Here is a 24525-nt window from a genome sequence, read left to right as displayed (position 1 = left end):
CTCCAGCCCCTCCGTCCTGCTCAGAGCCTCTTTGGAGACACCACAGCAGTTCCAAGGTTGCCTTGAAAGAAGACAAGGCAGCTTTTCCAGGGGCTCACAGTGCCATCATTTTTAAGTACGTTTGGCCAAATATCACAGGAAGAGGTAGGGTATTTTAGGTCTGGCCTCAGTTGCTCAGGAGTGTTTTTGTAAGGGAATTGGTCAAAGAGGGGAGGGAATTTTTTTATTTATGTATTTCTGACATGTTTTGTTCACAGCCCAATTCACCATTATTAAAGGCAGCGAATTTCCACATTCCTTAACGTTTGGCCCTCCCTTCTGGAGCCTGGGGGAGAATTACAATAACAAGTTATGGGAATGCAGGACATGTGCCTGGGCCCGTAGGATCAACTGCACGAGTAAGTTTACTTAGAGGTACCACAGCTCCCTACCAACCAGCCTCTCCCACGAGCCTGGCAGAGTTTCTGCTGCAGCCCCCCAAGATTTGGGCACCCCCGGCTGTGTTTTGCCATGGAAATTTTGCAACTGGCCCTGGCAGACAGAGGAAGGAAGCTGGGATGTAAAGTGTAGATTCGCATGGGAAAGACTTTAGTCATGGGCATGAAGTGTCCCAGCCATACTGGAGCACCCCAAATGCAGCTTTACACACAGTTCCTACATTTTCCAAGCATTTGGGAAAAATATGATTTGCCCAAACCCTATGTATCACACATACGCCACCGAATTCCAAAGCAACAGTAATTTTATGATGCCATGATCCATCAGCTTCTTTCCTGATCTAAATGTCTCTGGGGCTGGTCTTGCTGCAGTTAGGTGTTTGACGGTGGATAATGGCGGGGTTCCCGAAGGTGTTGGGAAGGCTGGGATGCTGATGTTATCTTCGGCATCCAGGGGTATCCTTTATTCTTCAGGCTAGGGCTCGTCTTCCTACAATGATCCAGGGTCCTTTAGTCATGCTTACTTAAGCGTAACTATCCATCATAAATGTCTACACCAAGAAAATTCATACAATTTCCTGCTATACAGGCTAATTGCTCCAGTCGGTACGGAATGAGAATTTCCTCGCAGTTTTCCATGGGGGCTGGGGATTTTTTTGGTTTTTTTCCGACGGGCACCTGTGACTTTTCACAAAGCTTCTTCAGGAAGGTTTCCGGGCTGCAGGGTGAAAAAGAGGAACATCATCCAGCGGCGAGATGAGGCAAAAACACCTTCCTTGCATCACGCGGGTGGCTTTAACCGCGGTGCGTTCCCCCTCCCCATCTCTGCTGCCTGTCCCGGGCCCTTCCCGTGCCTGACCGGACACGGCGGGACGGCTGTGGAACCGCACGCGAGACGGCGCGCGCGCCCGCCACCGAGCGGGGACGAGCGGCGCGCGCTGGCGGGCTGGGCGTGGCCTTGGGCGTGGCCGGGGGCAGGGCCTGGGCGCGGCCCGTGCGGACACGCCCCCTTCCGCGCCCACCGACACGCCCCCGGCGGGGACGGGCGCGGCGGGAGCGCGGCGGGACGGAGCGGCTGCCGCTGCCGGCGTTGCCTTGATCCCGGCGGGAAAGAGGGGAGCAGGAGGAGGAAGAAGAAGAGGAAGAAGAAGAAGGCGGGGGTCTTCCCGCTAAGCCGGGCAGGATGGACAAGTACGACGATCTGGGTCTGGAAGCTAGCAAGTTCATAGAGGACCTCAACATGTACGAGGCCTCCAAGGACGGTCTCTTTCGGGTGGACAAAGCTGCCGGCAACAACCCCGAGTTCGAGGAGACCAGGCGGGTGTTCGCCACCAAGATGGCCAAGATCCACCTCCAGCAGCAGCAGCAGCAGCAGCAGGAGGAGATGCTGATGGCCGCGATGAACGGAGGGGCTGCCGCCTTCCATCCCCCCCGCAGCAGCCCGCCGGTGGCGCGGGGTTCGAAGCCGCCCCCCGCCGCCGAGGGGCCGCGAGCGAGGCCCTGCGAGGGAGGGGAGCGGGGCCTCGGAGCCAGCGGCGCACGTGCCGAGGCCCCAGGGAGCCAGGCCGGGCGCCGGGGCTGGGAAGAGGAGCCCGACAGGATCTCCCGAGTGGGGGTCTCGCAGCCTGGCGCGGGGCGCGGGGAGCAACAGGCTGGGAGCCCCGGCGACCCCCAGCCCTGCCGCGGCGGGCAGGAGAACGGTGGCGAGGGCAGGAGAGGTGTCCCGGGCCGCGACCCGATGCCAGCCGGACAGAGGTCTTCCTCCTTCTCAAACGCCGCGACCCCCCCGGCACCCTCAGTGGGGCCAGAGGAGCCCCCGCCGCAGCAGAGGTCCCCATCCTTCTCGGCACCCTCGGCGCAGCCCACTCGAGGGTTTGCAGGCTCCGCTGAGCCCTGCGGACCCAAAGCCGGAGGAGATGGCGGCCAGCCGTGGTACCAGGGTGTCTCTCTGTCCTTCCCGCCGAGCTCCGCACCCGCTGCTCCCGGCGTGGAGCACCAGCACGCCGCTGCCTACCCCAGCCCGGCCGGTCGCTTCGTGGCTCACGGTCAGAACCACAGGCCCGCCAGCAGCGGCGGGAGCCCCGAGCCGGGCTCGTCGCGCCTGGCCTCGCGAGGGATGGTGGCTCCCAATGCGCCGCAGATGCTTTTGCCGGAGGGCGTGAGCGGGCCACGGTCAGACTCTGGGCACTTGGATGGCTCCAGCACAGCAAAGGTGAAGCTGCCCTGCCAGACCCTCCTTCCGCAGCCAGAGCAAGGGCCGTCGGCGGCCGAGCTGAAGCTGGAGGCGCTGACCCAGCGCCTGGAGCAGGAGATGGATGCTCGGCCAAAGGCCGATTACTTTGGTAAGGACACAGTCCGCCTGTGGGCTCATTGCAAGGTGTCATGGCAGGGTTCAGACCTGCAGAGTTGCATTTGCCTCTGCATCTGCGTGGTTGTGCTCCATCAGTTGCCCAGAGCAGGGTTTTTTTAATTTAACTTTTATTTATCACAGGAATTAGAACCTCTTCCTCCTGCGACATCTTTTTCTTTAATCCTGCCTCTCTAATTTTAAAGCAAAGGTAGTTTAGCAGCTTTGGGGAGGGGAGCAGTGCTGGGAAGAAGCTGGAACAGGATATTTTGAAGTGCTCTTCATCGCCAGCAGGGAGGCACTTAACTTTTGACAATACTCCTGGTTCTCTGTGTCTTATGGGGATGTGTCCCGACCACGTGTGGGCGGGAAGGCAGCCATCCAGCCTTGCGGAGGAGTCGTGCCTGCATAGGCTGCCGTCATGGAGCTCAGGGAAGAGAGAAGTAGCTTGGGGATGGCGAGGGCGGTGGTTTCTCAAAGTTGCCAGGATTTCCCTCTGCCCCCAGGTACTGGTTCCCATCAGCAGTGAAAGGACTGGTGTGTCCTGAAGATGGCAGAAGAAGAGGCAGTAGGGACTTTCTTCCCTAAATCTTGGGTCTATGAGGAGTCTAGACCACCACTGGAGGTTATCGCTGGCGCTTGGCGGTGAAAAGGAACCACTTACATGCGAGGATCTCCCAATGAGAATATTAAATATACTTCTGGATTAAATTGATTTGCTACCCCAGGATGGCTGGAGGTCAGGGGCAAATTGCGCATTTCCTTTCCCTGCTGTGCCACTTCACGATTTATCAGCAGATAAGATAGCTCAGCTTTTGGGAGAGGGAAAGCCAGAGTTGCTAGGAAGGCTGGAAATTCCACGGTTAAGTTAAGAAACTATGGGAGCAGGCCAGGTGTACGGATTTTCCTCATGATTTTAGACTCACAGTCGCAGAAGTAGAACAGGGACAGGTTAAACTCTTCAGCCTGGTGCTGAGGAAGCGTTTGCATCTCAACCTGCACAGGTGCTGTTGCACAGGGTGGGGTCGGGTCGGTGGGTGGCTCAGTGGTGGTCTGAGCCACACAAGAGCTTCACACCGAGCTTTGGGGATGTAGCTCGAGGGACCACCGAGCACTCAGCTGCAGATTGCATAACAAAATGTGTTTCTTGGCAGCAGGCGGGGGGGACTTGCCCGCAGAGGGCTGTGCCGGGGTTGTTTATCTTGGTATCCGAGACTGGATTAAGCCCTGTGGCAGGGCAGAGGCATTTTTTCTCCTGTCACAGGAAAGTGATGTGTTGAGCTGCCCTACTCGCAGTGTTTTGGCCTGGAAGCAAGTTTTGGCACTTTCCGTCCCGTCCCGCGCAGGAAGCGCGCGGTTTGAATGAGCGCAAGGAGCCTCGCTGCGGGGCTCAGCGCCCTGACCAGGAGCTGGTGACGGGGATGGCATTGGCACAGCAGGCTCGTGGGAGGCGGTGCTCGAAAATGGAAATCTTGTTCTGGAGGTGACGTTCAGCTCCACTGGAGAGGTGTCAGGGGTCCCTCCAACAGAGCCTGCTGTGTCTGCTCCTCGCGGTGCACGTAAACCAGCTGGATCACGCTTCATCCAAAACGTGCTCAGGAGGCAGAGGAACCCAGCTGATGGTTAGATTGCTCTTACATTTTTGTCACAAAATAAGGATGCGAGGCAGGAGGAGGATTTTATCCCGTGGGAGATTTATAGTGAAGCAGGAATATTTTTGGCAGGATGGAGAGCCCAGCTAGTCAGGTGGCTGAGTCAGCCCCAGAGAGGGAGGAGGTACAGAGGCTGCCTGATCTCCAGTGAGGTGTTTGGACATCTTCCTGCCAGGAGATTTTGCACCAGGATGTGATGTCCGAGAAATTTGGAAAGGAGGAGAGTGAGAGGAAAAAAAAGAAATTATGCAGTCTTGGCAGAGGAAAAGGTAAAGTACTGTGGAACCTCAGCTCAGCAGGTAAAGGTTCAGCAGATCTGCCCTGCTGAGGATCAAGGAACAGGAAGGAGCAAGTATCGAGGTATTTTAATTCTGGACCTCCTCCTCCCCCTCTCTTTCTCACTTTTATTTTCACTTTTTGCACAGTTACCTTACTTCCTTGGAAGGAATAAAGGGCACAGCTGGCCTTCTCAATTATTTTTTGCTATGCCCTACTCTCAAGCTACCAAACTTTAGGATGTAAAATAAACACTTTTATGCAATAGTGATAAAAAGGATCAATAGTTTGTTTTGTTGCAGACTTTTTCCCCAGTGAAGGGAAGTCTATTGCAGCAGCTTTGAAGTCCATCAGAGCCAGGAAATGAAACCAGGACTAAAGTACAAATGACTAAAGTATTTTATAAAAAATATTTTCAGTTCTCTTAATTTTGTGTGCTGCTTTTGTAACAAGGGGATGTTTTCGAAGGTGGATCTGTCCGTCAGGTTAACATACTGTCCTTCAGTCTGTCTCAGTCAGGGCCAGATGTTTATAAAGAACAATTAATTCTGATCACAGTAAAGGAGCTGCTTTCTCCTTCACTGTGTGAAAATGTGTGCTTGTAAGTGAAAGCCTAGGAAGGATAAGCCAGGGACTGGGCAAAATACAGGTAAGATGCTGTGCAGAGGAGCAGCAGTCTGGTTATTTCTCAGCACCAACTTGCTGTGCAAAATGCTTTTGAAAGAAACATACAAAGCCAAGATTTCTCTCTGGATTTTTTGTTGTTGGTTTTTTGGTTTTGTTTTGGGGTGTTTTTTGTTTTTTTGGTTTTTTTTTTTTTTTTAAGGAGTGACCTGTGTGTGGCTGCATGGGCTGCGCATGTCTCTGGAGGAATTTTGGTTCTCCAGGAGGGCTTTTGAAGTGCTGATGTGATTTATGTGGGCTGTCAAGGAGGACATAGGAGTCTCAGGTATCACCCAGGTCTTTTGCTTGGGGAAGGAAAAGCTGAAGTTGCTCCCTAGAGAGGCTGGTTCCCACAGAGCAGAGAAGGGCCCCTATGTCCCTGGGAGGTATAGCTGGAAGCCAGCTTAGGATGTATTTAGGTTTTGGTGTATTATTTCCAGGGAACATTCTGGAGTGAGGTGCCCAAATCCCACTGATTTGCCATGGCATTCCTTGGGGCATCAGCCTTCGCTCCTCTTGGTGACAGAAGATTAAATAAGAGTGATCGGGGGAGTTGAAAATCCTCTGTTAGCACCACCCAAATGTTTAGGGTTAGGTGAAGTGACACCATCCCAAAGACTGAAGGTGCCTGATGAGTTTTCAGGTGAGACAGATGCACAACCAAACCGAGCATCTGCCTGCACTGCCTGGGAGTGACTTGGTAGAGGAGGGGCCTGGCTGAGGTGTGCTGGGGTCTACAGGGAGGTTTGACTACTTGTTTTAGCATGCAGTGCCTTGGTCTGCAGGCACAGAGGGGTGCCTTTAGAGGTATAACATGTAGCATCACATTTTTACCAGTGCTTTTTTTCATAAAGCTAGATGGAAATCTCCACCTGATGAAGATTATCTACATCCTTACCAAGAGCTTTTTATAAAACCATTTTTATGAATGGTTTTCATGTTATAAATTATTTGTTAGGTGTTGTGTTCTAGCTTCCTTGTTACTTACAGCAGAGCTGATAAGCTGCCGGTGTTTTAGGAGGGCCCTGGGCATTGTGTTTTGCAGTGAAAAGCTGGGATGCTTCCCAGCAGGCAGGCAGAGAATATCTCATAGCAAAGTCTGCGGAATTTTTTCCCCTTGGCAGAAGCAGAGCAGTAGGTGAATCACTGGGCCCTGTGGAGACCTGGAAGCCCAGCACCTTTGAATGGGTGTGAGCACCTCAAAGGCCAGCAGTGCACTTTGGAAGTGTCGTGCACAGCAAACTTAGTGTTTCATCACTGCTGAAACCACAATTCATTTAACTTTGGGGCTGTACACGTCCAGGGACTTTACTGAACCCTGCTAATGGTGGGACACCGGGACACTTTGTGTGCAGCGAAGATAATCTCAGGGCTGACAAGTGGAGAATTTCTGATCAAAATGTCTGCAGGTGATGATGGCAATGCCATTTCCACTGGGAATGAACAGAAGCATATCCTTTACCACTGCCTGGGAGAGTCCCAAAGCTGAAATGAGACACCTGCCTGCAGCAGAGGGGAGGGGGAGGCAGGGAGAGACAGGTCCTGGTGGAACAAGGAAAGCTGGAAGGATCACGGCCCTTGGAGTAGTGGGTGTGTACAGATTGCAAAGCTTATCTCACTGCAAGAAACAGAGCAAATAAGTACTGGCCTGGAATATGGCTCTTCAAGATTACAGCAGTATGTGCTTCTCCTCCCTTCCTCTTGGGAGCTCAGCTGGGTTTGCAAGCTAAGGGAAAATCTACCAAAAGGAAAGAAAAAGCAAGGAGTTGAGGCAGAGGAGCAATCAGTTTTTCAGCCAGGGCACAGTAGGAGTGGGACTCAGAGAAATAAGGAACCTCATTCATGTGGCACGGGAGTTATCATAATCTCTGACCTCACTTTAAGGTACTTAAAATGTCACTGACGTGAGTTTGATGGCATTTTTGTCGTTCACGGGCAGTGTGTACACAAAGGTCTGCAGCAAGGTCAGGGGTCAAGAACATGGCATGAAAAAGGGAACAGCAAACTTGGGTTTACCAACTCTGTGGTTCTTTGGGCAGGGAGTACCTGTCCATCTTTGTACAGACAACCCAGTCACTCCGTGACGAATGGAACCAAACTGCTGGGTTTTCCAGGTGCTTGATCTCACCCAGGCCTCCAGATCTCCTTGAAATCACCTCTCCAGCAAGAGTTACTGCTCAGTAGTGGATAAGCAGCCTAGCAAGGCATGCAATGTGTATAATTTAGAGTTTGATGTAGGAATTAAGGTGAGCCAAGGGAAGGTGGGTGGGTTCAAGTTCCAGATAAATTCTGAAGTAAAACCAGGAGAATTGAGCATCCCATCATGTATGAAAAGGCTTTTCTCAGCAGACAGTCTTTGAAACACATGTATACAAGTGTAGGGCTTGGTTCTCCTGGGATAAGTAGGTGGGTTGGAGACACCACAGCTGTACCTGCACAGGGTCCTCCCTGTCAGAGTGAGACTCAAGCAGAATTCTGAAGGGGAAGACCCTTGTCAAGGTACAACTTTTGTCAAGAGGCATCAGGATCTACTTCTGGATTAGCTGTGTGCGTGTGTGGACAGATGGGAATGATGATACCAGAGGTGCAGAGACTCAGTGGGGGTTCTGAGTTCAGCTGGGGGTTCTTCAGCGTAAATCCAGCCTCCTGTAAGGAGGGGGCAAAACTCAGTTAAATCTGATGGAGAAAAGTCAATCTGGTTGTGGAAATGTGGCTTGCACAGAGTATGTGGAAGGAGTAGGACAGATTTGCTGTTTCTGGATTAGCCAGAGAAGCAGACCCACACCTGCCCCTGCGTTCCTCTTGCCTGGGACCAAATTGGCATGGCAGAGAAATCTCACCTCTAAAGCACTGTCACAGTTGGCTGTTCAAAATGAAGTGACAATCTTAGAAAACCCAACCAGGAGCACGTGTAGGAAAGCTTGGCTGTGCTCTGTGTTGCTGAGAAGGGAGGGGCTGCTGAAAAGAAGGAGTGCTCTTGGAAGAACTGCAGTCTTGGTCTGTAGATTGATGTTGTCTGAAATGTGGAAATAAGTCCTAGTCCCAGAAAATGCTACTGTTCAGCATGGCTTGTGATAAATTTTTAATGAGTGGGATACAATAAGTAACTAAACTCCTTCTGGTGAGTGTGAAATAGCAACACTTGGAGGCAAAATGTCTCCAGGGGCTTAGAGTCTGGTGGTAAATGGAAATGCACTTGTTGAATTTTGAGGGTGGGACTGACATTTCAGACTGAGCACCGGGTTCGCTTTCATTTCTCACAGCCCTTGAGGTCTGCATCCAACCTGCTGGATCACGTGAGCCGAGGCTATTCCTGGTGACAGCCCTCCTGGTCTGCAGTGCTGAGACGGAGCGTGGCAAATGCCGGGAAGTGGCTTACAGGGCATGGTTTTGGTCCCAGCTCTGTTCCAAAGGTCCCTTTGTTCAGACTCTCAGCTGCAGCGCAGGCGGTTGCTTGCTGCATGATGCGAAAGGGAACAGAGATTTCTTTGTTGTCCGGGGACGGCTGCGCTGCTGGCAAAAATTGAACCCAAATCAGCAATTTCCATCCCTTTCCCTTCCCAAATCTGGCTACCATTCTGCCTGTGTGCTCGGGCATGAATTTAGCGGTGCTGCGCGTGTGTGGCGGTTTGGTTTTTCATCCTGGTGGTAAAAGAGGAACCTGTCATTTCTTCTCAATAATGTTATCTAAGGTTAAAAACTGTAGTTTCAGAGGTTATGTCTGCTCTGATTGGTGCTTGCGTAAACACTCGCTTTGAGATGCAAAGTTACCAAGCGCAGGAATCGGGTATCTTGCTGAACTGTGACTACTCAGGATCCCTCTGCTTCACGCTGAGGACAGAAGCTTTTGCTAAAAGCACTCCATGCCAAAAAAATTACCCAGGACTGCTGACTAGTGTCACTGGCATGTGGGGCTGGAGGGATGCTGCTGACATTTTAACACCAGCAGAAAGCACAGTCAGCACTGTTTCGGGAAATAGCCGGCGTGGAGCGGGGCGCAGAGCCCGTTTTGCGGCGGGATGGGGTTGGAGGTGGCCCCGGTTGCGCTGGCTTTGCATACGTGCTGCCGAGCTCAGTGAAGGGCTGCCGTCAGCAGCAGGTTCCTCCTTGCTTCTTCCTTGCTTAGCCTAAGCCAAAAGATCCGGATCGTTGTGACAGCAGGGAGTGAGTGGGGAAAAAAAGAAAAGTGGGAAGGAAAAATTAATAAAAATCACTTTTTTTCTTTCCCCCTCTTTCAGGCCGTGTGTGCTGAATGTCAGGCATGAAGGCTCAAGTATGTTAGTTAAAATACTTCCAAATATTATATCTGGAAAGGGCAAAGTCTTACTTAGACAGTAATTTCATTTGCTACTGAGATTTAATAGGCTTTCAAGTAAGATTTAACAGATACATGTAAGAACATAAACTAGATTCAGATGTGCCATAATGCCATTTTTCAATTGTCAACCTTGGCACAGGATAGGTATGAATATTTACAGCATGTCTGGTTATTACATAGTTGAGTAATCTGGCACATTACAGTTTTTACAGAAAACATTGTCAATTTATTTAAAAGCCCTTTCATTCTGTGACTTTATTTTCCATGTTTCAGGGGCCTAGATATTGAAAGAAGTGGGTGAAAGCATTAATCAAGGGGTGAAATGGAGCATGGACTGAAAGGAAGGTGGAAGGGTGGTTGGGGAGGTTGAGGGGTGGGAGATAGAGGAAGGTTTTGGTGCAGATGTGAGAGCCTTGACAGCTCCTGCAGGATCTTTCCTGTTGGGAGCCCAGAGGGGCAATGCCTGTGCTCTGAAGTGTAATGGGATAGACAGGAGGCGGCAGAGGCAATTTCTGCCCTCCACGGGGTTTGCCTTAGCCTACTTAATAGTGGCTTCTGCCTGCCAGCATCTTTACTGGGTGCCGTGCCTGTACTCAGCTGCTTTGCCTTCTGCCTCCTGCTTCTTCTTGCTGCTCATCCACAGTCAGTGTCACCTGGCTGCTTTGTGGAAAGGAGGAAATTGGAGCATGCTGGTGAAATTTTCTGGAGCAGCTGCTCATTGGCACAGAGAAGGGGAAAATGCAGCATTTGCAGTGCAATAAATACGTTGGCTCCGTGGAAAGCCTGGTGGGTGTCATGGAAAATTGGCAGGTTTTCTGCTCTCGAAACTTTCTGCTCAGCATTGCTGTACTCAAGAGGGAATTTTGAGTCGTTAGCTCTTGTGTCAGATCATTGCACAGAAACTCAGGCTACGGCTGAATGTGCACATTCCCGAGAGAGTACATCCATTTCAAAAGCCAGTTCTTTCTTATCTTTGCCTTGACCTTTTTTAAAAATCCTTTTTCTAATGCCTGTACGATTTATCTTCCTTAAAATGTTTCTTTCAATAAATGAGATAAATCTGTTCAGTTCAAAAAGAACTAGAAAGTTTTGCTCGCTGGGTGCCAGCCTGAGTGCTGGGGTGGGCCCACAGCCAAGTGAGCATTTCAATTCGAGTAGGATTTGGACAAAACAAAGTAACTAATTGCTCTTTGCAGCCTTCTCTCCAGGTTTGTGTCAGTGTGGACTCTGGCTCTGAGTGCAGTGGGGCTTGGCGCAGCCCTGGGACAGCTTTTAACGTGCGGGTTGAATGCACGCAGGCAGCTGCAGCACAGAGAGCCAGGTCTGCTCTGCAAAAACCTGGGAGACTCAAGTGTCTGCTTTTCAGCAGCCATGTGTGTGCTACTGCGAAGGACTCCCAAGTGGTTTTATCCCTGTAGTGTGAAAACAGACGGCCATGGCTATTGGCAGCAGGAAGAAATTGTTACTCACCCTGGCAGCGCAAGCCTGGTGCTGCCAGAGTTGAGTTACTTTTCAGCGCTGTTGTAAGCACAGTGGACTTCTTCACTTTCTCCAGACTTTTTCAATTACTCTGGAGCTTGCAGTACCCCAAAAGAAGTGAAATTTTGTTTATCACACTTAACATAACTAAGGCTCTCCAGCAAGATGCTGCTGCTCCTACTCCTGGGCCAGTAGGGAGTGAGGAGTGACAGTGCCTTGTCCAGGGATTTTAAGAGCTGGGATTAATAGGGCTGGGTAGTGGTGCAAGGAGGCACCTGGAGGTGAAGTCACATCAAAGTCACTACAGACCGGAGACAGAAACACATAACCTCTTTTTCCTTCACACTGCCCCTTGTTCATTTATTTGCTTAAACAGAGATTCAAATTTCTCAGTTAGAGGTAGTAAAAGGGTGATGTTGCTTTAAAAACAGCCTGTCACAATCACAGGGTAATGCCTGAAGTAAACTGGCTTGATGTGCCATTTCCTTGTTAGGAGGGGTAGATGTCACATAGTCTAGCTCTGTTTTGTTGGGAAATCATTAGGGCCTTCAGCAGGCACAATTGGGGTCTGAAATGGATGATTTAAAGGAGCTAAGTGAAGAGCTGTGTTTTCCTCACATCACTTGCAACCAACAAGCTTATCTTACACAATAAGTGGCAGAAATTATTGGTCTATGAAGAGCTCTGAGCATCACTTACTGATACTGCTTTTGTGAGGGTCCTTAAGCAAGTTTAGACGTATATAAAGGTTGTCGGGAAGGATGGGGAAGGAAGGAGATGTCACTGTACCTGGACAGGACTGTTTTTGTGCAGTTTATTTTTTTGCAAAAGTCTTTCACTGTGGAGGTTTGATGATGGTCATGACCACTGTTAACAGCATCTCTCAGGGCAGGTGACGGTGATGTCACCTCCATCTTGTGGCTTCAGTGAACTACGTGCTGCTAAGCTGTTCAGCCACCATGACGAGCTACATGTGTTGTCACCCAGCCAGTGTCCCCAGCCGCCCCATCGGGTCCCACTTGTGACCTCTTTTTTCTCTCCCAGGTACCTGCGTGAAGTGCAACAAGGGCGTGTATGGAGCAAACCAGGCTTGCCAGGCCATGGGCAACCTCTACCATGACAGCTGCTTCACCTGTGGAGCCTGCAGTGAGTATCCCTGGCCTGGGCTGATGCTGGTGCCACGCCCTGCAGCAAACTCTTTGGGCTTAACATTCTTCTGGTGTAAAGGGGGAAGAAAAGAAAGTGGTTATTAAACTATCTCCCAGCTGGAGTCTGCTGCAGCTGTATGACTTGGTGGCCGTGATGCTTGCTGTTTGTTTTTGAATGGATTGTTGCAAGGCATGTAGAAAAGATATTTTGGACTGTGCCAGGCTTCTGCCTTCTGGTATGGGGGATGGTTGTTTTCATTCCTCTCCCTCTCGGTTATAGCCACATTTTCTTACGAAAGTATTTTTTCAAAGTGGCAGTGAATTTGCCTTAGCTGGCATGTTTTTTTGTCTCAGCGGGCTTTACTTTTCAGGATGGAGCTGCAGCAGGGTAAATCCAGTGACAGTGTTTTCGCTGCATGCATTATCTTTTACTTGCTAAAATAATTTTGTACCTCTGAAATACCTCCAGTCAAAGCAGGTAAGCGCATGAATGACCCAGGTTACACCTCTTGCTCACTCTTTCTCCAGAGGCATGCAGCCATGCCCCGAGATAAGTGGCATGTCTCTGCCAGCCTGGTTTATGGTTTTTACAGGGAGGGAACTAGTTGCTCTGTAGAGGTATCAGGCTGGGAGCAGTGATGGTGAGCCCTGTGAAATCTACCCAAGAAGCAGAGTAAATAGTTCAGCTGGCCCTGCTGAGCTCCCTGTGGGGCACTTGTCAGACCCACATCTGGGGCTCGCTGGGGTGTACAGCAATGTATGGTTCCTCCTGAACAGCTTTTTGAGGAGGTCTGTGATGAATCTGGAGTGAAGAACTGGCCACTTGACTTTAAACCGTGGATGTGTTTGTAAGACAGTGTTTTTTCTGTTTTGTTATGTTTAACTCCACCACTAGTAGTGTATTTTTAGAAGTGTAGCTGTATATGCGGTGGCAGAAAAAATAATAATCTTCTGCTGCTTTTGTATATATGAGCTTGGTTTTCCCAGATGAGATGGGGTTTTTCCTCGTGAGTTGTATTTAGAGTTATAAACTCATCAGGACTGCATGTGTTTTATTTGGAGCTGTAAAGTTGGAGTAAATATAGAAAGATGTGTATGCTTTTTAATAATAGCTGAGCCTTGAACTATGGCCATTTCCCAGCTGTCTTACACCGGCTGCCCTGCCTCACCTATGTGTTTAGTAGAGCATTTCACCATCATCTAACCGAAAACAGGAAAAATGAAAAGAGAAAGTGGTTTTTGCATATAGTGGCACTTTCCTAGAAGCTTAGTAGTCAGCCGCTCACTCTTTTGTCCTTTCTTATAAATTAATTTGAAATTAATTCATCTTCTCCCATGGAGACGATTCCTGGCTGCAGCCAGGGCTTTGCTTCAGTTACCTCTTGCCCTCTAGGGCCAGGCAGTCTCTGAACTGCCCTTGCACCCAAAGTTCCTGTTAAAAATAATCCAGCAGCAGGTTTGAGCTGTCTTAAATTTCTAAAATTACTACTGTGCAACTGGTGCTTTAGAAAGAAACACTTTTGATCCTCCTTTTAAAACGAATTTTACAATCTTTATTTGGAGACCAGCGCTATAAAAGCAGTTGTGGTTGCAGAGGTATCCGTGGTTACATCTGTTTGTTTGTCTGTGTTTGGTTAAAAATTAGCTTAATCCCATTCCTAATGAGGTGGGTTGGTGAGGGTTGAAAGAATAGCTATTTGCTGCTTATTCTAAAAGTCAACCCTTTCCAAATGTTTCCAGTGCAAGATGAAAAGGTGTGGATGTCAGGTGAAACTTAGAAAGATGGAAAGGAGCCAAGTTTAGCAAAGTGAAGCCCATTTTCTCTCTTACCCAGGCTGTAACTGAGAAATGTGCTGAGTAGGTGTGCTGGGGCAAAGGGTTTCAAACCGAAAGTAAAACCAAAATACAAGGCTAGTGAAAATGATGGGGAGCGAGAGAAAGAAAGGACTGTGAGGGCAATAATGATATTTCCCTCAGTAGAAAAGACTGTATTTCAAAACAAGATAAAAAAGGGGAATGCAAGTCACGGGCATATAAGTGAGAGCCTAATTCAGCTTATTATATTTAGGAGAGTAGTCATGAAAGCTAAAATCCTTCCCATTGTGGCAGTGGCCATACTAAAATGGAAACCGAAGGCAGTGGCAGCTGGCAGGATGGCACGGCCAGATGGAGGGAAAGGTGTGTGGTGGCATGGGATTCCCAGCACTCTTTTCAAAAAGAGTAGTGCCAGAGAGAGGCCCCCACGGTAGTGGTGTTTTCCCTCATGTTCACAGACCTCTACAAGCAGCAAGGTTTGCAAGAAACCCTTCAGTGCGGAGGGTGGTTTCCTGCACTGCCCCTGCGGTCTGTGGGGCCGTCATGCACCAGTCGCTTGCTCCGGGGCTTTGTGGCCTGGCCTGGGCTTTCTGATTCATCAAACCTCTGCACTGCAGCTGCCTGCCTGATGCTGCCTGGGGAGGTACAAGATGTCCTGCCCTGCACTAAGGGAGGAAAGCTACTCGAGGGGAATTCCCCCCTTTGGCAGCCCCAAAGTAATTTCCTAGCCCCACAGACCATCAGTTGCTGTGGAGATAAAGGGCACGCACTCTGTTGTTCGCTCAGAGAGGACACATGCCCCTCTGCAGGCTTTCTGTCACCTGTGTCACTGCAGCAAATGTGATGAGACCATTTTTGTGTGCCAGAAAAATAAATATTTATTTGGTGTTGCCTTTCTGGCTCCAAAGCACATCTTGAGCAGCCTATGTGGAAACTCTGGTTTCTAGCTGAAAAGCAAGTAGTGCTTTTAAGGTCAAGTGGAGTTCATCTTGGACACCATCCAGTACAAACTTGACTTTGAGAAGTCAAGGTTGCTCCTGATTCAATCCTAAAATTTCTTCTCTGGTGGAACACTGGATATCCCCCACTCCAATAAATAAAATATTCAAAATTACCTATTAAGGTAAAGCATATTGTCCTCCAGATATTTATAACCACTCTCCTACTGTTTTCATTTTAGCAAGGATTTCTAATTTTGCTCCTAGCTGGATTTGTGTCCAAATGCGCATTGGTTTCCCCGACACAGAAAATCGAGAGGGTCTAAGAAGCAAGGGGTTATGGGGGGGGGGGGGTGTGATACCTCACAGTGCCAAATCTCCTTCACCCTTCCCAATACACACATGTTCAGACATAAATGATAGAGCAGTTTGTTGAACAGGGCTATGCGTACACTGCGGGGTTCAGCTGGCAGGAAGAAAATGTACTGTCTTATCTGAGCCAATGGCATGCAATGCAGAAAATTTGGCTTAGAGGTCAAAACAACAGATTTAGAAGTATTACTTTGGCCTAAATGTCTCATTTATCTTCTTGTTTGTTACAGGGCAGCGGCACAAACAAGGCGGTCTTTTGCAGAGAGGGAGAGGAAAACACTTCAGGTTCTTTCTGCAGGATTAGTAATAAATGATCCTTGCTTTACAGGAGGGCCACAAAAGTAGGCTAAAGAAAAAAAAAAGAGGCCTCCAAAAGCATTGAGCTATTTCCTGCAATCTCAAGGTTTCTGTTTCCGCCTTGAGGTTTGGGGGGTTTTTTGCAGCTTGTTGGATAAACAGTTGTAGCTACCAAATTGTTTGTGACACAGTAGCCATTTAAATTAAATCACTATGTTATACCTCCTCAGAACAGGAAGGAAAGATACATGTGTCTCCAGGTGTTGATATTAACATTTAGGTAGCAAGGAGACCTCATAAATTATATACTTTTAACTAGACTGTATCACTCTAACCGGTTCTGTTCACATGTTTTCTCTTGGATTCAGCCAGGCCTATACTCAAATGCCGCAGGTTGCCTGGAAAACAGAGATTTTTGCTGCGCTAGCAGGGTAGTTTAGAGTTTTGCACTTGAGCCACTTGGTCCTCAAGAGAAAATCTGAAAGCTAAAAAAGTGCAAGGGAAATGCTGGAGATGGCTGGGAAGGAAATCAGTAGGCGAGGAAGGAAGTCAGGAAGAAAGAACTGATTGCAAGGTGATTTGAAGGAATGTTTGATGTTGAACTACAACACAAGGGCCAAAGTGAGGACCAGATTTTGACTCTTTACTGCAAAGAGTTGGAAACTTTGCATGTTTGCTAGATTACAGAATTCAATCCTTGACATGTCAACATCACGGCATTACTTTATTTTTCTTTTCTATTTTTGCAAACTCAGATTGATATCAGTGTAGGGATTAACAGGCTGCTGTTCCAGTGACAGACTTTGAAATCACAGAGGCTGGCTGCCTCTTGCCACCCCCTGGGTATAAATATTTTACATTTAAAATTTCACAACATGGTTGTGTTTAGAGGTATCAAGGGTCATTTACTAAACTAGGTAGCTAAGCTATCAAAGCAGTGTTAACCCTCTGCTCGGGCTAATTATTCTTGCTGCAGTGATTATAAAGCATGGCTACTTAGAGCAATGCAGCTCTTGGTGTCTTTGGTGTCTTTTTTTCCATGTTGAATAAACATGTCCTGTATTGGTATGTGACTCCTAGAAGAAGAAGGCAGTGGTTTTTATTGGCACTGTTAAATAACTTTACAAGCAGAAAGTCAACTTTTTCTGCCCATGTGACTTAATCCCAGACAGCAGGATAGCCAGCCTTGCCAAGTGAATTTCCCCATCACCACATGAATGTGTATGGTTATCTTCAGATGCAGAAACTGCCATCTCTTCTGGTGGAGGCAGAACTTAGTGCCTATAATTGGATAAAAACCCACCACACCAATCAACTCACTTGAGAAATGTGCAGTTCTTCAGAGTGCAGAGCATTGCTGGTAATCCATCCTCAGCATCCATTCAATAAAATTATCATGCCAGAGCCTGCATAGGAAACAAAATAATTTTTTAGCAAAAATCATGTCAGAAAAGATTCAGGCGTGCTTGGATTTACAGTTTAGGGAACAGGCAATTCATCAGTACATTTTTCTGCATCAGTCTAAATTGCTGTTATGTTCTTGCTGACTTTTTGTCTTCAGTCTCAGCTCACTGGTGAAGAATCCTGTTGTTTGTCACAAGAAGAGCTTGCTATAGATGAGAAAAGCCAGGGCATCTTTTACAGTAAGGTGACAGTACTTGTTCCTTTACTGGCCAGATTTTAGGGCAGTAGTGCAATGAGGCCTGAGCTGAAGGGGCTTTGGCATGGATCAGGTATCCTCTGTAGATGTCCTTGATGGAAAGGTGCAGATGTTCAGCTCCACAAGGGGATAGATGCAGTCAGGGATTTATCAATGTAATAGTGGTTTCAGTCAATTGCGTGTTTTTTAGTGCTGGCTGAAAGTCTGAAATCATTAGGACAATGTGAGGAGGAAAAAAAAGGTTGAAATCTTCAGTGGAATAGATTTCCAGTCCTTCTAGTCTTTCTATTTTATAATGTCATCTTCAAAGTACTGTTTTCTGTTAAGAACAGGCATAGGATTATTTTGTGCTGTAAAGATTTTAGTGGGTTTCTTACAACTTTTTAAAGATACCTAATTTTCTGAGCAGTGTGTCAGTAAGCAATGAGGCCCTTTCCATAACCAGAGAAATTTAAAAGCTACTCTCTCATGTTGTTTCAGCGTACAGTTTCATTCACTGAGGTCACAGAGATTGCCTCCCCCTCCTTCCTCCTCTGAGGCTCTGTGTGTTTCGATGAGTCACTGGATGACAGGGTGGGAGGCCAGCTCTTGACAGCCACCTGGTTTTGGTGCATTTTGGGGAACAGGGCAGCAGTCTCCAGAGAGATTCAGAGTGGCTGAGCGCTGGGATGAAAACCAGTTACTGAGCAAAACCAGTTACTGGATCAAAAGCACTGCTTTGTCCCAGGGTGACTGTATTTTACCTCTGAATTTTGACACTTCTAGTGGTTTTCCCTAAAAAGAAGAACTCTCGAATATCTTCTTGCCGTGGTTTGCCTGATGGTAAAGGAGAGGTGTTGCTCAGCTGTGCGGTGTGCTGTGGTTTTGCAGTGTTTCTGTCTGGGGATCCATTTCTGCCCTCACCTGTGGCTGTGTTGCCATTAGAGGCAGCTGACCTTTCTTGCTGACCTTTCTCACACGCTCCAGAGCATGGTTTTGGCTTTCAGGCATCAGATCGTTTTCTGAGCGTTTTGAGGGTTTGTTGCTTGGGTTTGTTTGTTTGTTTTCCTACTGCCTCAAATTTATGGTGGGAGCACAGAGGGTATGTTTTGCAATCTCACCATACAGCCAGTGTAGTTGAGAGAGACTGAACATCTTAAGTGGTTGTGGAGCTACTGTGTCATAGCACCGTTTCTTTTCAGAGATATCCTATCCTCCTTCCCATGGTTTCAGCAAGACTGTGGTCGGTCTTGGGATATCTGCCATTTACCTGATTTGGAGGATGTACAGGCATTGAAGTGACCCTTTCATGCAGGCTCAGTTCTAGAGCAGATGGGAAACACTGACGCTTCTGTGTCAACCTCAGTGCTGCACCCAGCTTTAACAGTGGCCAAGAGAAATGGGGCAGATGGTAGAAGTTAGGCAGAGCTGTCTGCTGCCTGACCTGGTCTGCTGCACATGGTAGGACATCACACTGCCTGTCGGCAGTGTCCATGGAGGGTTCCAGAACACACGTGCTGGCTGAATTCAATGTGCCATCAGTAATCACATATCCAAATTTATTTTACAGCTGTGGTACTTGAAAAAACACTGATTTTTGTGATGGCAGGGCTGTCAGTGTGAAAGAGACCCAGGAGAAGCTGCCAGTCAGCAGTGTTTTTTGCCCATCTGCTGTGCAGATACCACAGGGAGCTCCATGGTGCTTAGATAATTGATAAGTGAAGCCCACACACTGCCTTTCCAGCAATGCAGCAATCCTGGTTGTGCATCCCCATAGAGCCCTGGGATCCAAACTTGGCCCTGTTCCATTGTATGCATTGATGAGGTGTCTCTTGTCTTTGAACATGGGTTTGTGACCCCATTGTTTTTAATAAATAATGGAAAAGCAGCTTCAAAAGAGAAAGCTAAGTCCAAATCCCCAGCAAGCAAATGATGTATCTCCCAGGATTCTCCTTGCCAGGGACATTGCAAGTCCCTGGTTAAACTCTCTCTGCGTGGTCTTCAAAAGGAGAGAGCCAGCATTTGAGAAAACAGTGGACAAAAGCACTGACATCCTGGGAGCGCAGCCTGTTGGTCTGCCTATTATCAGCTGCTAAGCAAAATGTGTTTATTTTAGCACAAAGGCACTAGTGACTAAGCTTGAAATATTTTGAAATTGGTGCTGAGATGACCTCAAGGTCATCCTGAAGGTCCCACAGCTAAACAGATCAGACAGATGAGTGAAGGATGAGCAGTACATAAAAGCTCAAGGATCAAACTTCCTGTCAGAGAGATGAACAAGATACCTTGTAAAAACAAGTGAAGACAGTAAGGTCAAAATGCCAAAGAATTCTAATTGTCTGAATCTTTTCAGGTGTGAGATTAGCTAAATTCAGGCTGAAGTGAAAGTGAAATACAGTCAGGAGCCAGCAGCATAAGACATATAGTAGAACAATTGATCCTGAAAGCAGCAAGCTACACATTAAATATTCCTGGTTATGTCAAAGGACGTTTCATCATGATACATATTGAAACTAGGCAGTTATCAATATGTGATTCCTTATATGCCTTTTAACTTCTCAGTCTTTCCGTTTAGTGAAAATAAAACAGCATCTCCATGCTCAAGTGAAACCTGAGCAGCCTCTGCAGGCACAGTCAGAAGCATTGCTTTTGAGAGGGACTGGTTTAGTTTAAGGCACTATCCCATGGCAGGGAGCTCAGTGCAGGAGCAGAGGTCACTGCCACCCTGCTCTGCACTGTGGGGGAGCACCAGTGCTGTTTCTTTTACTGGTGTGGTTGCAGCAAGAACATGCATTTCCCAGCTCCACCAGGACAGTCTCCTGTGCAGCCTGGGAAGTGAGCTTTTCCTGCATCTTGCCTTCCCAATTGTATGATGAGAAAGTGCTTCCTCATCTCAGAGACACTGGGAAAAGTCTGTCCCAGAAGTGCACAGGAAGAAGTTGAGAGCAACAGGGAAGAAATGGGCTGTGTTTGCATGAACCACTCCCACGGTGGCTGCAGGAGCACCTGGTTACTCATTGTTTTTGCTAATTTCCTTTTACGTTTCTGCCAGAAGCCTAAAGAGAGTCATGGAGAGCTAAAAATAGTTAAAATGCTTACCTCTTCCCTAACAAAATAATTAAATCATCCCTGTCCTGCCTCAAAGTGCTCTTGGTGACAGCAACTTTTCTTCAGGCACTCACTTAACGCCAACAGCCAAATTATAAGTACTTTATAAAGGGTTTATCCCTCTGCTGAATGAGCTTACGGCAGAAGCCCAGACATAGCATGCTGGCTGTGGCACCTTCACTGAAGGTCTGTTGCCATCAATCTTAACCTGCTAATGTCACCATGTTAAAAATACACCGGGTGCAGAATGGCTGGTAAATGCTTTTTTTGTCACCATGGAAGAATGACATTGTGGCAGTGATCCAAAGCTCATCCTTTCTGTCGGAATGTCTGCTGCTCATGCACCAGGCCTTCATCCAAAGAAGCGTTTCTTGTTGCATGGCCCCATGTGTCTGTTTTTCCTCACCATGCCAGCTTGTCTTTAAGGAGACACATTGCATGCGGGTGGAAAGTCACTTGGGCACCTGCCTGTTGCACTGAACTGGAGCTCTCGCTACCATGTCATTTAAAACCAAAGTTAAATGTCTTTGTTTGTTTTTCATTTTTGGGAGTGCCAAATCCCAGTGTTGCATTTCAATCAGTGGGAGATTTTCAAGAGTACTTCTCGCTGCCTTAGGCTTGTTGTTAACTTGCTTAGGACCACCCTTGACAAAGGTGATGCAAATCTCAGGTATACCCATGCCTCTCCTGTACCTCCTCAGAAACTGTGACTCTGGAGCTGCCTGACTTACCTGTGGACAGGCAGGCACACAGGTGGGGTTATCATGCAAATACACACCCTGGGTTCTGAGCCACAATGATTACATGTCCCAGATTAGATTCTATCTGTTTTGAACTCTGGGTCCTGTTTCGGTTTCAGCAACCTTGGCAACATCAGCGCGGATGGGAAAAATCAAAGTGGGATGGTCTCAGGATTGTCAGGTTTTCTTCCATGTCCTATCCAATGTCTGCATTGGTGCAAGGATGGGCTGGTGCCCTGGGTCATCTCTGGCCTTCAGGTTATGTGGTCATCCGTAGCAGGGATTAGAAGAGAATGGGGGACAGTGACTGTGACAGGACCATGTGCTTTTGTAAGTAAGCACGGAGCTGAGCAGTGCCCACAGTTTAACCACTAAGTTCCTTCACATGCAAACCGTGGCTTGTTCCTTGAGAAAACACACTGTCCTGTTCTCCACCTGCCCCACCGACTGAGACCTGGTCAGGGCACTATGGTCTGGCTCAATTCACTGGCAAAAGTTTGGAGCTTCCCTGGAGCATCTCTATTTTGCAAGGTGCTCCACCAGGACAGTTCCCAGTGCAGCCTGGGGAAGTGAGCCTTTCCTGCATCTTGCCTTCCCAATTGTATGATGAGAAAGTGCTTCCTCACCTCGAAGAAACACTGGGAGCAGTCCATCCCAAAAGCAGGCAGGGAGAAGCTGAGAGCAGCAGAGGAAGAAATGGGCAGCAGGATTTTTTTCCCAGCCTGAGGGTGCCCTCTGGCGTGTGCAGGAGACTGTAAACTTGTTTCTTGACGTGGGCTTGCTTGGGCTCCTTTCCCTAAAACCTTGCAGCCAGCGTGGTTCTTTGCTGCAGGCTGCCGGGTACCCATAAGGTGACCCCCAGAGCAGTCCCGTGTGTTGTTCACGTTTATACACCCAGCAGCTGACAATCGCTTTTTTAATCATACTGGCCACATTCAGCATGACAAGCAGGAGCCCTCTGGGCTCCAGCGTCTCAGACCAAATTTCCTTCCAGCAGGGCGTGGTAGGTGTCCAAAACCAGCCTGCAGCAGATCCTGCTCCAGCTGTGCCCAGGATTTGCTGCTCCCCCTGCCTTGGGCACTGTCTCCTGGCACATGCTTGGGGCAGTGCAGAACCATTCCAGTGCCAGGCTGGCATTTCAAACCCTGGGCTCAGTAGGGAAACCAGGCTGCAAAGAGATGGGAGCAGCTTTTTTACAAACAAACAAAGCCTAGCTTTTTTTCTTGGGGGAAGGCAGGGCATTTAGGAGTGGTGGCATGATTACACGGAACTGAAAACAGACAGTGAATGAAAGACATAAACACAAAAGCTGCAGTAAATACAAATCTTCTCCATATGTGGAGTCCTTTCTTGGAAAAACTTTGTCATCTTGTCTTGATTATGACATTTGGATTTTATAATTTTTTTTTTAATAGTTTCAAAGCATTCTGTTGGCAGCTGCAGTAACAAATGTGCTGGTAGGTAGTAGAGAAGCCTGTTGAGTGCTCTGGTGTTGCACTCTGCTGAGGTAGAGCGAGGGTTTGGGTATTGCAGTGCCTTGGCTGGCAGCTACTGCTCATAGCAAAACAGCAAGATCATGACATTTTGAGGAATTAAGTCAAGTGTGGGTCACTCTCTGTATGCCCTTTCTTCTTTCCTCCTTGCTCCTTTCCTGGGGTGTTTTCCAGCATGAGTCAGTGTATCCTCCCCCTCTCTTCCCAGAGTTGCTACACGTCGTGATTTGCCAGGAGGTGGTCCAGGCTTGCAAAGCTACTACCTCCTACCCAAAGGTGAGACTTTTGTCCAGATCCACCAACATTCATCAGCAACCACCAGTGGAAGAAGGTTTGACTGGCTGGAGCCTGGGAAGACCTGTGCTAGGGTTAGGTGCTCTTTTCCACCTGTGTGAACATCTGTCCTTGGATGTCTTCATTGTTGTTTGCTTCTCAGCAGCCAGGTTTTGATCACATTTTCTCCTTGCTCTCTGCTGATCTTTTTCTTATTTCTGTGGGTTTTTTCCTTAGGTCGAAAGCTGAGAGGGAAAGCCTTTTATTTTGTCAATGGAAAGGTGTTCTGTGAAGAAGACTTCCTGGTAAGCACTCAACTGACTCTTGTAATGAGACATCTCAATGTCACCAGCAGACTCACAGCCTTTCTGCCTGTCAGCTTTGCCTGTGTTTCACACACTTCTGGTCCAGCATCCTGCCTGGCCCTTCTGCTCCAACATTTTCCCAGGGCCAGCTCTAGCCATGGTGACTACCCACGTGTGGTGCTGCAGGTAGTTGAGTGAGACGCCCTGGCTTTGTGGCACAGACCCCTAGCTGAAGACATAACCTGTTGTGATGGCTCCTGCCAAGCATTGTCTCCATGGCCATACTGAGGAGGCAGGAGTGAGATGAATGGCTACAGAAGAATGAATGGGTGAATTCCCTTTTTCGCCTAATGGGTATCTTAATGGATATCCTTCTGTTGTCCTCAATGAATTTTGTGGGAGTGTACCTAAGCACGAAGCAACCCCACAGTCCTGTCCTTGGCTGGTGCATATAAAAATCCATATACCTTCTGTCCTTGAGTCCTGGTAGATTAAGCCTTCCTTGAGACTTGAAAAAGTTGTATTTGCTTACTTATTGGTGACTGCTAGTGACTTCTGTCAGAGAGAGGTAAGTCCATCTTCTTTGCTCTCCTCAGTATATTCTACATAGGATGAAAACAAAAGGATTAAATGCACCTAAAATATTTCATTTTCCAAGTTTGCATTTCCTTCATTCAGATGGATGGCATGCTGTGCCCAAGGTGCGTGTCATGGACACGACAGACAGTTCCTTACCAACAGATCTCAGCAAAAACAGCAAAAAAGTTGCTCTGGGCCAGACTTTATTGCTATCCTAAGAGGGAAGTGGAACAATACCACTGACCTCAGAAAAGCTTCAACAGAATTATAACCATGTAACCAAAGAAAAATTTGGCTTTCCAGGCCTATATATACACATATTATGGCATAAATATGCAATAAACACAAGTATGTTCTTGTCTTGTAGATTCACGTGGTCAAATAAGCATGTAAATAAGTCTTACTAGTAACGGCCTTATTTGCATGTTCATTTATGGTATTTATTTTTATACTTTAAATGAAAGTTAAGTTTTGGACTTGGAAGTTACAGGAACTTGTACTCTTTCTGAAACTGGGCAGTCAGAAATATAGGTAGAATATCAGATAAAATATAATCTGTCCACACCTTCATATAACAACAACAAAAAAGCGTCGGAAAGTTTAGCTTTTCTGTGTAAGGAGCATAGAAAAAGGACCAGTAACAAAT

The 24525-nt window shown here is 47.8% G+C and overlaps 1 protein-coding gene across 1 annotated transcript in view; it reads left to right on the top strand.

Annotated features, from left to right (window-relative positions):
• Positions 1-1477: 1477 nt before the first annotated feature.
• LIMD1 (LIM domain containing 1) overlaps positions 1478-24525 on the top strand; it is a 32802-nt gene continuing 9754 nt past the window's right edge. Inside the window, exons 1-3 of the mRNA XM_040074235.2 lie at positions 1478-2779; positions 12217-12318; positions 23233-23300. Coding sequence (XP_039930169.1) covers positions 1621-2779; positions 12217-12318; positions 23233-23300 — 1329 coding nt within the window. The 5' untranslated portion in view covers positions 1478-1620. The remainder of the gene's footprint in view (positions 2780-12216; positions 12319-23232; positions 23301-24525) is intronic.

This window comes from Hirundo rustica, chromosome 1 (genome assembly GCF_015227805.2).
Source record: "Hirundo rustica isolate bHirRus1 chromosome 1, bHirRus1.pri.v3, whole genome shotgun sequence".
Lineage (NCBI taxonomy): Eukaryota > Metazoa > Chordata > Aves > Passeriformes > Hirundinidae > Hirundo > Hirundo rustica.
The sequence above is the reverse complement of the archived record's forward strand: the minus strand, read 5'-3'. Positions and strand labels throughout refer to the sequence as shown.